Source organism: Mastigoproctus giganteus, chromosome 4, assembly GCF_048544385.1.
Source record: "Mastigoproctus giganteus isolate SK-2022 chromosome 4, ASM4854438v1, whole genome shotgun sequence".
Lineage (NCBI taxonomy): Eukaryota > Metazoa > Arthropoda > Arachnida > Uropygi > Thelyphonidae > Mastigoproctus > Mastigoproctus giganteus.
In genome coordinates this window covers 88,586,354-88,600,978 of record NC_143578.1, presented here as the reverse complement: position 1 = coordinate 88,600,978, position 14,625 = coordinate 88,586,354, and the positions used below count along the sequence as shown (strand labels likewise).

Below are 14,625 nucleotides of genomic sequence, written 5' to 3'. Positions count from 1 at the left end.
AACAAAATTTATATGTATTTATATGCAAAGTTGTACCCTGACTTACGCGAATTCGACTTAAGCGATTCTCGTCGGACCCACCTATCGCGTAACTTCGGGGTATTACTGTATTACAAATCCCCAAGACGATTTCACCACAGCAAAGTTACTAGTAATATAGAACTTCATGCTGAACTAGATCGCTTGAAAAATAATAAGCTACTGTCTCTACAGGATGAACTGCAAGATTTCATACAAAGTGGTATATCTATATCGTGTTCGAGATATCGAAACGGACACAATCTTACAGCAATCCAAAATATTGATATTAAGTGAAACACGGTTGGATAATGATGAACATATATTACTTAAACCATTCCAATGTGTGACTAAAACAATTCAAATTTAAAGGTTGGATGTTCATAGTGGTAGTGTTGCGATATATCAATGTGAAGGTTCAACTATCATCAGTACACCACAGATCTTTGTACAATATAATAGCAGCAAAGCGACAGCAGTATCAGATGAAATTGGAGACATTTATGGATCTTTGTGCAAATTCAATAATGAATCTGTTTTCATCATTGCCATATACATCACTCCACGGATGTCATTAGATATAATTCAAAAATTCATAAACAAGAATTTGATGCCGTATTCCATTGAAGGTGCAAAATTATTGGAAGAGCCAGTGGATCATATACCTATAGTTCTCACTGATGATTTCAATCTAGAATTAAATTCTGAGGCTGGAAAGAAGTTTTGTAAATTTATGAAAGAGATGTCTTCAATTTAGATATTAAGCCAAATACTTCAGTAAATACTACACATAATGGAATGACAATCGATGGAGTATTCTCCCGGGAATTAAAATCATTTGAGTGTCTAAATTATATATCTTATTTCAGTTACCATAGACCAATAATTTTAGTGCTATTATAATATATTTTATATGAATTATTTCATTGTACACTAGTACAATGAAAAATTTCATTCATTGTATTTCATTGTACTGAAATTATTTTTTCAATAAGAATAATGCAGCAATACTTTTTTTTATTTATTTTACTGTAGCAGTTTCATAATGAGGTCCTGCAGTAAAAACATTTTTAATGGCTGCTGCTGTGGCATTATCAGTTACGCTATCAGTCTTGGAGTAGAGCAGCAGCAACTTATTATGCACCTGGTACATAGGGTTTTTTTTTTTTTTTTTTGGATGTTGCTGTATAAGCTTGCTTTCTTGCATCATGTGCCTCTACTAATGCTAATGATCCAGATTAATTTTTAATAAAAATAAATAATATATAAGAAAAAAACAAATTTAATTTATAAATTAAATTCGTTCCTTCATTATATTTTATCATTTCCAATAGTTTTTCATTCCATTATCATTTTATTTGATAATTAGCATTAGTAGAAGCATATGATGCAAGAAAGCAAGCTTATTAGGCTATCAACTTCCACAACAAGGGATGGAAGTCTGTTCCACCAACCAACTACCCGCTGGCTAAAGGCAAATTTCTGCACATCTATCCTACATCTGTCTTTCCTCAATTTGAATTTATGTCCTCTCAGGTGATTATTCTGAGCAAGAGGAAGAATCCCATCAGCATTGAGCATGCTCAAACCATTCAAGGCTTTATACACCTCTATCAGATAACCTTGCCATAATATTGAATTATCAAATACAATTTCTAAAATATAAAAAATTCAGAATTTTGAATGGCTTCAGCTTAGAAGATTCTAGACTGGAAATGTTCAATTGTGTATATTATTATTTTGTCAATGGCTGATTTTCACAATCATACAAAAACTTATATTTGGGAGTGATTATTCAGAAAATATAAAAAATTTAAAGTGTATTTGGAATTTGAATTTTTACACTTTTATTCCTATTGTACCAAGTTAAAATAATTAATTTTTATCAATTTTTAACTTTATCTTAATATGATTTAATAACATTTTAATTTTGTTACTTACACCAATCATATGTTCAGTTTTAGCAGCTGTCTCCACTAATTCTGGTTGTAAACACTCCAATTCCTCTTGCATTTCTGCAACCTGTTGGGAAAAGAAAGAAAGCTTTTCTAACCCCTCCAGATAGCGATTTTGTGCAGCTGACACCTCATCTTGTCTCTGCTTTAATAATTTTCGGAATAATGAAATAAGCTCCAAATAAGAGGTAGGAGTGATATATGTCTTTCTTCCTAATTCTTCATAAAATCTGAAATGAAAAACACATGCACACATTAAAGTAATTTAAAGTATTTAATCTTTGCTAACATATATACATATATACTTTGCTAACAAGTCAAACTAAACATGTTTCTATAGTGATCTTTGGTCAACATCACTGTTTCACTATAACGTGTTTCTAAGCAAAATTTGTTTTAATAGTGGAAATGAAAACACTTCACGTGTGAAGTTTTAGAATTTATTTATTATTAATAACCTACAAATTACACAATTTGTGAATGATTTCTCCTGTGTTTCTTCAGAAATGGTACATGTAATGTTTCACCACCTTTAAAAAACACTAAAAGACCACTCTAACAATTAGTTTGTATTAGTTTGGTCTTTTCGTAAACATATATCTATAGTTATAATAATTATTATTATTATTAATAGCCATATGGTGCAAGGAAACCTGAGGCTTATGCTGCACTAGGAAAAAAAAAGTTCCTGAATTACCCTGAGAGAGAGAGAGAGAGAGAGAGAGAGAGAGAGAGAGAGAGAGAGAGAGAGAGAGAGAAAGAATCAAAAGTAGAAGGGAATCACCAAGAAAGAGAAGAATGATGATATCCAGCTCAGGGACCCTGGGTGTACCAAGCCCATACTCACCAAATTTTTTGGTCTCTGACCAAAGCTATTGGCCATAGCTTCTGTCCATCCATTGTTCTACCTCTGTTACATCCTATTGGTTTTACTGCATCATCATCTACTGACAAAACTAACTTATTTATATCTTACTTTTCCTCTAACTCTTCCATTGATGATCTTGGTAAATTTCTTCCTCCTACCATGGGGAGAACAAAAATATAGTTAACTCAAACATATTTCATTCAATCCCTCCCTTAGTCTTCCAACAAAACAGTACTAGGAGAATCTTGCACAAGCTTTATATGAAGAATTCTCTAGGTCCTGATGGAATTTTTCCACTCCTTTTATAAAAAAAAGTTGTTTCCACTCCTTTTATAAAAAAAAGTTGTTTCCACTCCTTTTATAAAAAAAAGTTTTTCACTAAATATTGCTTCTCTGCAATGAAAAAAAAAAAAACCCAGGCTGTCTCTTTCACTCTCAGCATTAGTTTTCTTCTAACAGCCATTGATTCTGTACAAGATGCAAATCTGCCTTATCATAGAATATTGTTCCCACACTTGAGCTACTAAAGGCAGATTCAAAATTCAAACTCCTTAACCTTATCCAAAAATGGATAGCCAGGTTAATTAATGACCTATCTCTCTAACAAACTGTCGCTACTGGCTATCATACAGACATTCAGTTTCTGTATGTCTTTTCTATAGATATTCCCATAGGCACTATTCTTCTGAATTGGAATCTGATCTGTGATTCCACTACTTTCTTGTAGTCCAATTGAAACACGTGACTCAACTATTCAACATCCATTCGTAGTTCAATTCCAAAGCCATTTAACTAACCTTTCCTTTTACACATCTATCTATCTATTCTAATTCTGTTTTCTGGAACAATGCTCCTTTCCATGTATTTCCTGAAAATTACAATCTACTGACACTCAAGTCCAATATAAAAAAGTATCTTCTAAATCTTCAACCCATGCAACTCATACATACATGGTACTAATACTGTAGGTTCTAAATTGAAAGAAATAAAAAGTTAGAAATATTTTAAAAAATTGAACGAAATAGGAAGGTGACATTGGATACTTTATTCCTTAATTTAATTTGATTTATTTATTTACTTATTTATTTTATTTTATTTACTTTTGGCTGGTACCATATAAACTTTTTCCTTGCATCATTTTGCCAATACTAACATTAATACTAAGCTATCAATGTTTTATTGAACTTAAAGCAAATAAAACATGTCCAACTGGTTAGCTACTGAAAAATAACTGGGGTAATTTGATTCTATGATTAGAGAGCAATGGATGGAAACAATAATATAGATAATATAGTCAACTTAGATTATTTTTTGAACTGATCCAAATATTTCTAAAAAAATCGTGACCATGATATCATGCTAAGCTAAGGTATTCCTAAGCAGTCATTGATTAGTCACACACACCAAAGTGATTCACTGATTGGTGAAAAATGTCAGAGTGGGTAGTGACCCACAATTGGAAAAGCAGTTTGCTAAAAGAGTTGTGGAACAAGTGAAGTTACATATAACCAAACTACCTGTGTGTGTAGTAGGCTGAGTTTTCTAGTTTCGAACTTATATTCACAGATAAACATATAGATTTCTCTGTCTTGTCTTAGGAAAATACCAAAAATTCCCAGAAACAATTATTGTGCCTTTATTAGTGTGACACTTCACTATTGGGAAAGACACAGTTTCATCACCAAAACATATATTGCCTTACTTTTAAACAGACCACATAGTTAAAACAGCCCTTTATGAGGTTTTACATGAAACTTAACATAAAAATTCAATTCCATTTTTACTTTTTAAAATATTTTTCTTCTAATTTGAACTAGTTATACATAGTATTTTCATAATATGCTACCTTGTTTATTGATGCACATATAAAATTTAGTTAAAAAAAAGCTATTAATCATGATTTTTGCAATGACAATCTGAAAAGTAAATTTTTATTGTGTACACACGAGTTAAATTTAACAAAATTTTCATATGCAGTACAAAGGTTTGCAAGCCCCCAGAGATTATCATGTGTGGGTCGCAGGATTATTAAGTTTGGTAATCCCCTGCTGTATAAGCTTTCTTACATCATTTTGCTATCATATACCATACCTACTACTAACATTAAATATATATGAGAATTATTAAAACTTGTTATTTATTTTGTTATTTGGTTTTTTTTTTAGGAGCATTAGCAACTAAGGCCATATTGCTCCGGGAGATGCGGTGGTCATTTCCTGACCTTTCCGCATCTTCCGTATTTGGTGGTGACGGGCTCGAACCCCGGTCTAATCAAGAAGCGTGTGCTACGCACCGCTGCTCCTTCCCACCTGGCTACGGAGGCGCATTATTAAAACTAAAAGAATAGATGGAATGTAGTAGTAGTAGTAGTAGTAGTAGTAGTGGCATTTGATGCAAGAAAGCAAGTGTAGGAGCTTATGCAGCATCAGCCAAAAAAAAAAAAAAAAAAATCACACCATACCCTCCAAATGCCTGTCCAGTTCCTCCTTAAATTTATTTAACCTATCAACTTCCACAACGACAGATGGAAGTTTGTCCCAGCAATTAACCACCCGCTGGCTAAAGGCAAATTTCCGCACATCTATTCTACATCTATCCTTTCTTAATTTGAACTTATGTCCCCGTAGGTTCGTATTTTGAACAAGTGGGAGGATCCCATCAGAATTCAACGTGCTCAACCCATTCAAGGCCTTATAGACCTCAATCAGATCACCGCGCAGGTGCCTAGTCTCCAGCCACTGCAATTTGCAGAACTTAAGCCTCTCTTGGTAAGAGGATCCCGTCATTCCCCTCACCAATCGTGTTGCTCTTCTCTGTACACACTCAAGCAAATCTACATCCTTCCTAAAATGAGGCCTCCAGACCTGTACGCAGTACTCAAGGCGTGGCCTGACCATTGCCTTATACAGAGGGACAATCACCTCCTTTTCCCTGCTAGCAAAATTCCTATATATCATTGACAAAACCCCGTGACCTGCCCTAGCAGCCTGTCTGCATTGCTCAGAAAACTTCATATCTGACTGCACAATTATTCTCAGGTCTTTTTCATTTTCTACCACCTTAAGTGTAGTACCACACAGTTGGTACGTTTCTCTGGGGTTACTTCTACCCATATGCAGTACTTTGCATTTGTCAAGGTTAAACTTCAGTTGCCACTTCTTAGCCCATCTGCCCAAATTATCTAGATCCTGTTGCAGTAGCACACTGCCATGACTGTCATTAACAACCCTGCCAACCTTCGTGTCATCTGCAAACTTCGACATTAAGCTTGATATACCTTCATCAATATCATTGATAAATATACAAAACAACAGTGGACCCAACACCGAACCCTGTGGGACTCCACTAATAACATTAGTCCACGAAGAGCAGCACCCATTGATTACCACCCTCTGTCTTCTCCCACTTAACCATCCTTTTATCCATTGTAGCAACTTACCCTTAATACCATTCTGCTCCAATTTGTACAGTAGTCTTCCATGCGCAACAGTGTCAAAAGTTTTCCTGAAATCCAAGTATATGATATCAAAATTATTTTTTGCATCCAGTTCCTTTGTGACCACATCATAATAACCAATCAAATTTGTCAGACAAGACTTTCCCTTAACAAACCCATGCTGTGTCTGAATTATTGCTGCAGTCTTGTCTAGATGATCCTGCAATGCATCTTTAACCAGTGACTCCATTATTTTACCTGGAACAGAAGTTAAACTAACTGGTCTGTAATTACTCGTGTCACCCTTCGAACCTCCTTTGTGAATTGGGGATACATTTGCACATCTCCAGTCCGTGGGAACCTCCCCTGAATCCAAGGATGCTCTCATAATTATGGCTAAGGGTTTGCTTAGTTGCTTTGCCGCCTCCTTTAATATAACTGGATAGATCCCATCCACCCCAGGTGCCTTTCTTATGTTTAACTTCAACAATTTCTCCTCCACTTTGCTCTCAGTTATTACAAAATCATTAAGCACACTGCTACAATTTGATAACCTTCTTCCATTTTCAAACTGTAATAATTCCTCACGTGTGAATGTAGATGCAAAATACTCATTCAGTTTGTTTGCTATCTGAGCAGGATCATCAACAGTCAAACCATCGATGTCAAGTGGACCAATCATATTCATTCCCTTCCTTTTAGAGTTTATATAAGTAAAGAAATCCTTGCTGTTTTTCTTAGCATCTTTTGCCAAAGATTTCTCGTAATCCGCCTTTGCCTGCCGAACCTCCTTTGTGACCTGATTACAGACTAGCTTATATCTGCTACAGGCTTCTGCGTCGCCTGATAATTTATATGCATCCCATGCATTTTTCTTCTCTGTCACGAGTCTCATTAGTTCATTTGATAACCATTTAGGCCTAAACCTTGAACAATATTTCTTCATCGGTATGAAAAGTCTAGTAGCTTCCACGATTAATTCCTTGAATGCTTCCCACTTAGAATTTACTGTTTGTAACATCGTCAGTTGATCCCACTGTACAGAATTTAAAAACTGTCTGAGACCAGTGTACTCCCCTTTACGGAAGCAAAAACCCTTTCCTTTACCCTGACGGTAGTTACCTCTTTGAGTAAATCCCACTTCAGCACACTGTGATCACTGCCACCTAGTGGTTCCTTTATCTGCAAATTCTTAATACATGAATGATCACTGCTGATAACCAGATCAAGAGTATTACCCTCTCTGGTTGCCTCTCGAACATGCTGCTGCAGAAAACAATCATCCAATAAATCCACAAAAGTCTGACTAGCGTGTGAGTGACCAACCCACAAGTTCCAGTCAATATCTGGAAAGTTAAAATCCCCCATTATAAGACATTCTGATTTACTGGCCCACTCTATTTCTCTGTACAATTGTTCATTGTACTCATTCGAGTCATTAGGCCTGTAACACACTCCTACTCTTATTTTTGCTTTTGTAGTGCTTATGTCACACCAAACTGACTCAACAGTGCACTGTCCATCTCTATCAACTGGATGCACTTCTTTTGATTTTATGTTTTTCTTAATTAACAGCATAACACCTCCTCCCTTTCTGTCCTGTCTATCCTTTCTGTACACATTGTACTCCCCAAATTCCAGTTCTGCATTCCTTATATCTTTGTGACACCACGTCTCTGCTATCCCAACAATATCCGCCTTTGATGTCTTGACCAACACTTCAAATTCATCAAATTTATTTACTATACTTCTAGCATTGGTATACATACAAGCATACATGCTCCTATGCCTATTCCTTGTTACCCTAACACATCCCATATACCCAACTATTCCAGGATGACTGCCATCCGTCCCTGAAACCCCCGACACCCCTCGCTCCAGGTCGCTTCTTATTCTAATAGAAGTTGTGCAAGAATCACCTTCACCTCTGCCTGCGGTTACTGTTAAACTATTAGTCTTTGTATCCCCCCAAGCTAGCAGTTTTCCGACCCACCTAACACTGCCTCGATAGCATCAGCAAATATTCTTGCACCCTTTCTATTTAAGTGTATCCCATCCCTATAGAAGCAATCTCTCCTGTTAACAAGTACAGTCCAGGCTGAAAAAAATTCTACCCCTTGAGCCTTGCACAATCTTTCCAGGGCCGAATTGATCGACAAGGCTCTCATCATATACTCCCTCCTATCGTGTCTGGGCAGAATTGCAGACACTTTCAAATTCAACCCTAATTCTCGGCTTTTTTTCAACAGTGACCTGTACTTGTTGAGTAATTCTGCCGGTCTCCTACTCTTAATATCATTAGTGCCAACGTGTACAACTATATCACCTTTTGTGCCCTTGAAAGATGATATCCGCTCTACAACGTCATCAACCTTTGCCCCTGGCAGACATACCCTGGTCCTGTTCCACCTATCCTTTTTACATAGCATGTTCCCCGTTTCCCTGACAATAGAGTCACCAACAACTAATAGTTCCTGTGGGACCAGCGCATTCTGCTTTGGGGTTTGCCGCTGTGTTGCGCGATGACCAAGTGCAAGCTCTGGCGTTGATGTGGGCAGCTGAGAGCTTGATGGGCCCCTCAATTTATTTCCTTCGAGGGCATCCACCCTGTCCTTCAAACTCTCATATAGGCCCATAACAACGCTGAGTTGTCGCCTGATTTCCTTACACTCCTTACATCGCGCACACACAAAGTCATCCCCCATGGCAATATCATGTTCCGTTCCAGAGAGTTCGGCAAACATTTCACAAGTTGCACATTTTTTTAGGCTGTGACGCGTTGGAGAATCGTCCCCCTCAGTTCTCCCCCGAGTCACAACACTCCTGCCACTTTGTGCCCGTTGCTTTGCTGCTCTAGTTCGGGGCATGGTAGTTTAAATTAATAAAATCAATAAATTAAATGTCAGTAGTATTTGAATAGAAACTATGAAATAGAAACAGTGAAGCGTATTACTATATAATTATGCGTTAGAGCTACCTAGCTACCTCAATTAAAAAATTTGAATTCCCTACAAAAACTTTGAATTCCCTATATACAAAAACAATGGCTACAAAAATCGAACAAAAATAACGGTTTTACCTATCGTAAGTAAAATCCACAAAAACTCTTTATCTAAATTAAAATAAAAATAACCAGCGTAACTATAACTATATGACTACGTATTAAGTACAATATAAAACAACAATCATGTAAATAAAAGGCAAACACTTATCGTTTTTGCGGAGCCTGTAACTGACAGCTGTAACTTTTAAATAGCTGTAATTATGTGAATGGAGTGTGGAGAAAAAATTTGGTTAATTGGAGTGGCTCATATGGTACTTGATGTGATCTTTATCATTGATTAAGTCTGAACAAGTGTGTATTCGCAGGCAATTGGCATGTTATGCAAGTTGAAAAAAATTAGAATAACTCACAGGGGAGATCCTATTATCTCAGTTTGTGATTAGCTAACTAAATCCCCAATTAAGAAGTCTTTAAGAATCCTACTAGTCTCCAATGTGATTCAAAGTCAGACTTCTCCAAGTGACTGATAACTAGTAACACATACTGTCACAAAACAAAAGCATAAAGGTTATTCTGTTGTAAATTTAAAATCATAAAATAGAACAAAGAATATTAATACTGGGATCACATATGTATTTGACAGGGAGAGTGATGCTGATATAACACACTGACTTGGGTGGATAAAACAGGGGCAAAGTAATTGAAGGTGCTGTGTGATTGATGGGCTAATAATGTTTAAAGACAAGCTTTATTGATTGATAATGAAGCTGGTTATGCTGCAAGTGTAATGTTTGACACCAAACAAGAAGCATAAGCAAGACTTACATATGACTAAGATTCAGATGTTGTGAGAGATAATCGTTGTTCAAAAAAATAGAATAAAAAATGTGTATATTAGGGGGAGCTTGGAAGCAATCGTGGATATAAAGAAGTTTCAGGATGCAGGTTGAGATGGTCTGGATATATTAGAAGGCAGCTGTCAGTGATCAGAGTAAGGGAACTGTGAAAATGTGAGATAGTGGGATACGAGGTGCTACCCAAAAGTTCCCGAAATGTATTTATAAAATAAATTAGACTTACCCTCAGTCTTATTCACCACTGTCACCTTCGAAGTAGTCCCACTGAGAGTATAAATACTAATTTGAGCACTTCTCCCATGATTTGAATGCATCTTGAAAGTCCTTCTTTGTTACAGTGTCAGCAACACCTGCGATTTGTTAGCACCACCTATGATTCAGTTTGGATATCTTCTAAGCTGTCAAATCTTTGACCCTTCAGCTTGAATTTGAAATTCATTTCAAAGTGTTATGTTTATTAAAATAATGTTGTAAATAAAATAAAATAAAATAAAATTCCAATAAAAACTGATAAAAAACTGACTGTACAATATAATATGAATTTAAACTGCAAAAAATTATTTCCCATAAAACAATGTAGATGAAACACAGGATGATAAAAGTGCTAAAATACTGTAGCTTTCAGAGGCATCCGCCTCCTTTTTCAACAGTGAGGCTTATTGTACGGCACATCCTTAAATATCAGCAGGCTTATGGTTCTCAGCACGTGGTTCCACAGGAGCATGGGCAGCGCTCTCCCCATGTGCATTGGAACCGGAAAATGGCTCGGGAGCATACCAGATTGAACCGCTCATCCCGTCCAAGAACCACTGTCTTGAAGAGGGGATGAATGCGGATTCCCCTGTCTCTATTAATGGTATTGCTCTCAGAGGAACAAATCTGCAAGCTCTCGAGCCACTTGTGGTCCCAAAATCTATGTGCCTGGTTGAGGATCGTCTGGCGAGATTTGATGGTGCTCCTCCCAAAAATGTTCTGCTACAGCAGATCTTCCATAATCCGCGGTCTTTAACGCGTTCATATGCTCCCCCAGACGATTTTTGAACCAACATAACATTCCACACAATCCGGGCATTTAATCTCATACACGACTCCACTTGTAAATTCCTTTGATATGGGGTCCTTAACCTGTGACACAACTGTGTGCAACTTATGCCCTGGAAGCTGCACACAGTGTGTCTGGCAATCGCGCAATAATCGTGGTACCAGAAGAAAGTATTGAACATTTGGATCGGAAAACCACACAGTGGTTTGAGCTATACTAGGAGAGGCAAAGGTTTGTTTTTGAGAAATATAAGTGGTAGTGTGATCCCCGGCACATTTTTTGCTTATTATGAGGGTAGTGTCAACCCAGGCAGCCGGAATTTCAGATAACTACAGATTAATGGGCAAGTTCAACAGATTAATGGAGGAGGCCGCGACAGAGCGTAATTCTAGAAGTGGTAATGGTACTAGTAACTTTATATGTAATCCTAACTGAACGCATAGCTCGTGTATTGCTCGATTGCCAGACACGCTGTGTGCGGCTTCCAGGGCATAGGTTGCACACAGTTGTGTCACAGATTAAGGACCCCATACCAAGGAAATTTACAAGTGGGGTCGTGTATGAGATTAGATGCTCTGATTGTGGGGAATGTTATGTTGGTGAAACAAAACGGCGGTTCAAAGATCGTCTGGGGGAGCATATGAACGTGTTAAAGACCACGGATTATTGAAGATCTGCTGTGGCAGAACATTTTTGGGAGGAGCACCATCAAATCTCCCCAGATGAAGCTGTTATTGTCCACCGGGCACATAGATTTTGGGACCGCAAGTGGCTTGAAAGCTTGCGGATTTGTTCCTCTGAGAGCAATACCATTAATAGAGACAGGGGAATCCGCATTCATCCCCTCTTTGAGGCAGTGGTTCTTGGACGGGATGAGCAGTTCTGCCTGGCATGCTCCTGAGCCATTTCCAGTTTTAATGCACATGGGGAGAGCGTTGCCCCTGCTTCTGTGGAACCGCATGCTAAGAACCGTGAGTCTGCTGATATTTAAGGATGTGCCATACAATAAGCCTCATTGTTGAAAAAGGAGGCGGATGCCTCTGAAAGCTACGGTATTTTAGCACTTTTATCATCCTGTGTTTCATCTACATTGTTTTATTGTAAATAATTCTTTGCAGTTTAAATTCATATTATATTGTACAGTCAGTTTTTATCAGTTTTTATTGGAATTTTATTTTACTTAAAACATTATTTTAATAAACATAACACTATTTATAACGTCGGTTGGTGTATTGTGTAATTATTATGAATATGAATATTCCCAAACCCCAGAGGCCTCTTTGAAGATAACATTTCAGGGCTATTTGGCCCTTTTTTGGTGGGTGGGTGGGTAGGTACCCATCGAAGAAGGGCCAAATAGCCCTGAAACAGTGCTGTCTAGGTGGTGGTATCCATCTGAGAATAAGTAATATTAGAGAAGAAGAGAATAGAGAACATCTGGGAATAAGTAACAACTCAGGTGAAGCATTACTTATTCGAAGTAGTTCAATATCATGGTAACTCATTGTGAAGGTATTCACAATATGAGATATAACTTAAAATGATGCCGCTCTGCTAATATTCTGTTCATTCAGATTTGGCTATGTATTATTGATGATTTCGCACTATACCTATACATAATCTAGACTTTTCCATAGCTTGAGGCTTACGCCCTAAATGCTTTATATACCTGCAACTTTTAAGAAAAAATAAGGATTAAACAAAATGTTCATATTATTAAGAGATCATGATTAAATCTTACTTTTTAGATAAATCCTGAGCATATGTATGAAAATATTTACAGATGACCATGGCATCATGCTTTTCTGTTACATTCAATTCCATTTCTTGAAAAAAATGTACAGCTACCCTCTCAAGAGCATCTTCAGGCCATGGCTAAAAGAAAAGTATTTCCTGAAGTGAATGTTTTGGAAAAAAATTAATAATGCATATATTCATATTATTCACTTTGTTACAAGTACCTCAAAAGTATATTGCATACATCTCCCCACCCCAAGTGAGTGAAAGACATCAAACATATCTGCCACTCACATTTAGGCAATTATGCCTAATGTGGTACTTAGAATAATAATTGATGAGTGAATCACTTTCACTGAAAGGTTTTTGAAAGCATCTGCAAAGTTGGCTTTCTGTCAAGGCAAAATTACACTTCCCTGAAAGATGAAATCAGTCACAGAAGCTATAAAAGCACGTTGTCGAGACCACCTTTGAGCATAAATGATTTTATTTTTACCTATTTACCTACTCAAACTTTCAACTGTGCCTGAAATATAGATATAGAATATAGTTTTCAGCAGAATCAGATTTGATTTGGATTTTTCTGTTGTATCACCAACAGAGATCATAATGTGCTAAAACAGACAAAATCTGATATGAAGTGTTAGATGACATGTAGGAATGTTTAAAAAAATATCAGGATATTTTCCTACTGCATAAGCCAAGAAAATGAGTAAATAATAAAATTGACTGTTAAAGAAAAATACCAAAGAAAACAGATTAGCTGTCCTCAAATCATCTTTTACAAACCTCTGAAAAGGATGATTTGACGATCTCCTCCAACAGGGGCTCACTTCTGGTGAGTATGGGCTTGGCACACACCCAGGGTCCTGATCTGGATATCATCATTCTTCTCTTCCTTGGTGATTCCCTTCTACTTCTGACTCTGTTCTCTCTCTCTCTCTCTCTCTCTCTCTCTCTCTCTCTCAGTGTAACTCAGATTTTTTTTTTGTTTTGTCTTGTTCAGCAAAAGCCTCAGGCTTCCTTGCACTGTATGGCTAATAATAATAATAATAATAATAATTAGGAAGTACATGAACCTGAGACATGAGGTCAAGGAGATGTGGCATATGCAAGAAGTAATGTATGGTGCCAAAGACCCTACACAGCAGCCTAGCAGCAATAGGTCTCCCAGAGAACACCTACCAGGAACTATAGAAAGTTGCAATCCTGAACACACATAGGATAGTCAGAGAGTTCCTCGACCAACAGTAACACCGACATTACAACCACCCTGTGTACTTGGTAGCAGTACCTATCACGGAGTGGAATTCCCCAAACAGGGAGAAATAATATAAGAGCAACAATAATAGTAATAATAATAATAATAGTCTGTAAAATTGACAATAAAACAAAATATTCCATATCACCACAGTAACAGTAAAACTTGAATGTTTGGTGAGTACCAAGCTTTCTATTTTCTGAAATTTAAAAAGATATTACTCTGATTTATTCTATAGTATTTCTTCAACCTTGGAAACATTCCTAACACATTGTGCATTAAAACCATTAAAAACCACTTCCCATTTAGCCATAAATCAGATTAACCACGAGACAGATCTTTTGAGAAATCTAACATCAACACTGGGTGATAACAAAATAAGAGAAAATAGAATCCAAAAGAGCAGACTTCTGTCAGCTAAAATACCCAAAAAATTTTCCTACTATA

The 14,625-nt window shown here is 36.8% G+C and overlaps 1 protein-coding gene across 1 annotated transcript in view; it reads right to left on the bottom strand.

Moving 5' to 3' along the window:
• Positions 1-14,625, bottom strand: part of LOC150086891 (dynein axonemal heavy chain 7-like) — a 1,233,418-nt gene that overhangs the window by 480,786 nt on the left and 738,007 nt on the right. The window contains exons 36-37 of the mRNA XM_090372313.1: positions 12,922-13,055; positions 1,960-2,203 (exon numbers count right to left, since the gene is read on the bottom strand). Coding sequence (XP_090228439.1) covers positions 1,960-2,203; positions 12,922-13,055 — 378 coding nt within the window. The remainder of the gene's footprint in view (positions 1-1,959; positions 2,204-12,921; positions 13,056-14,625) is intronic.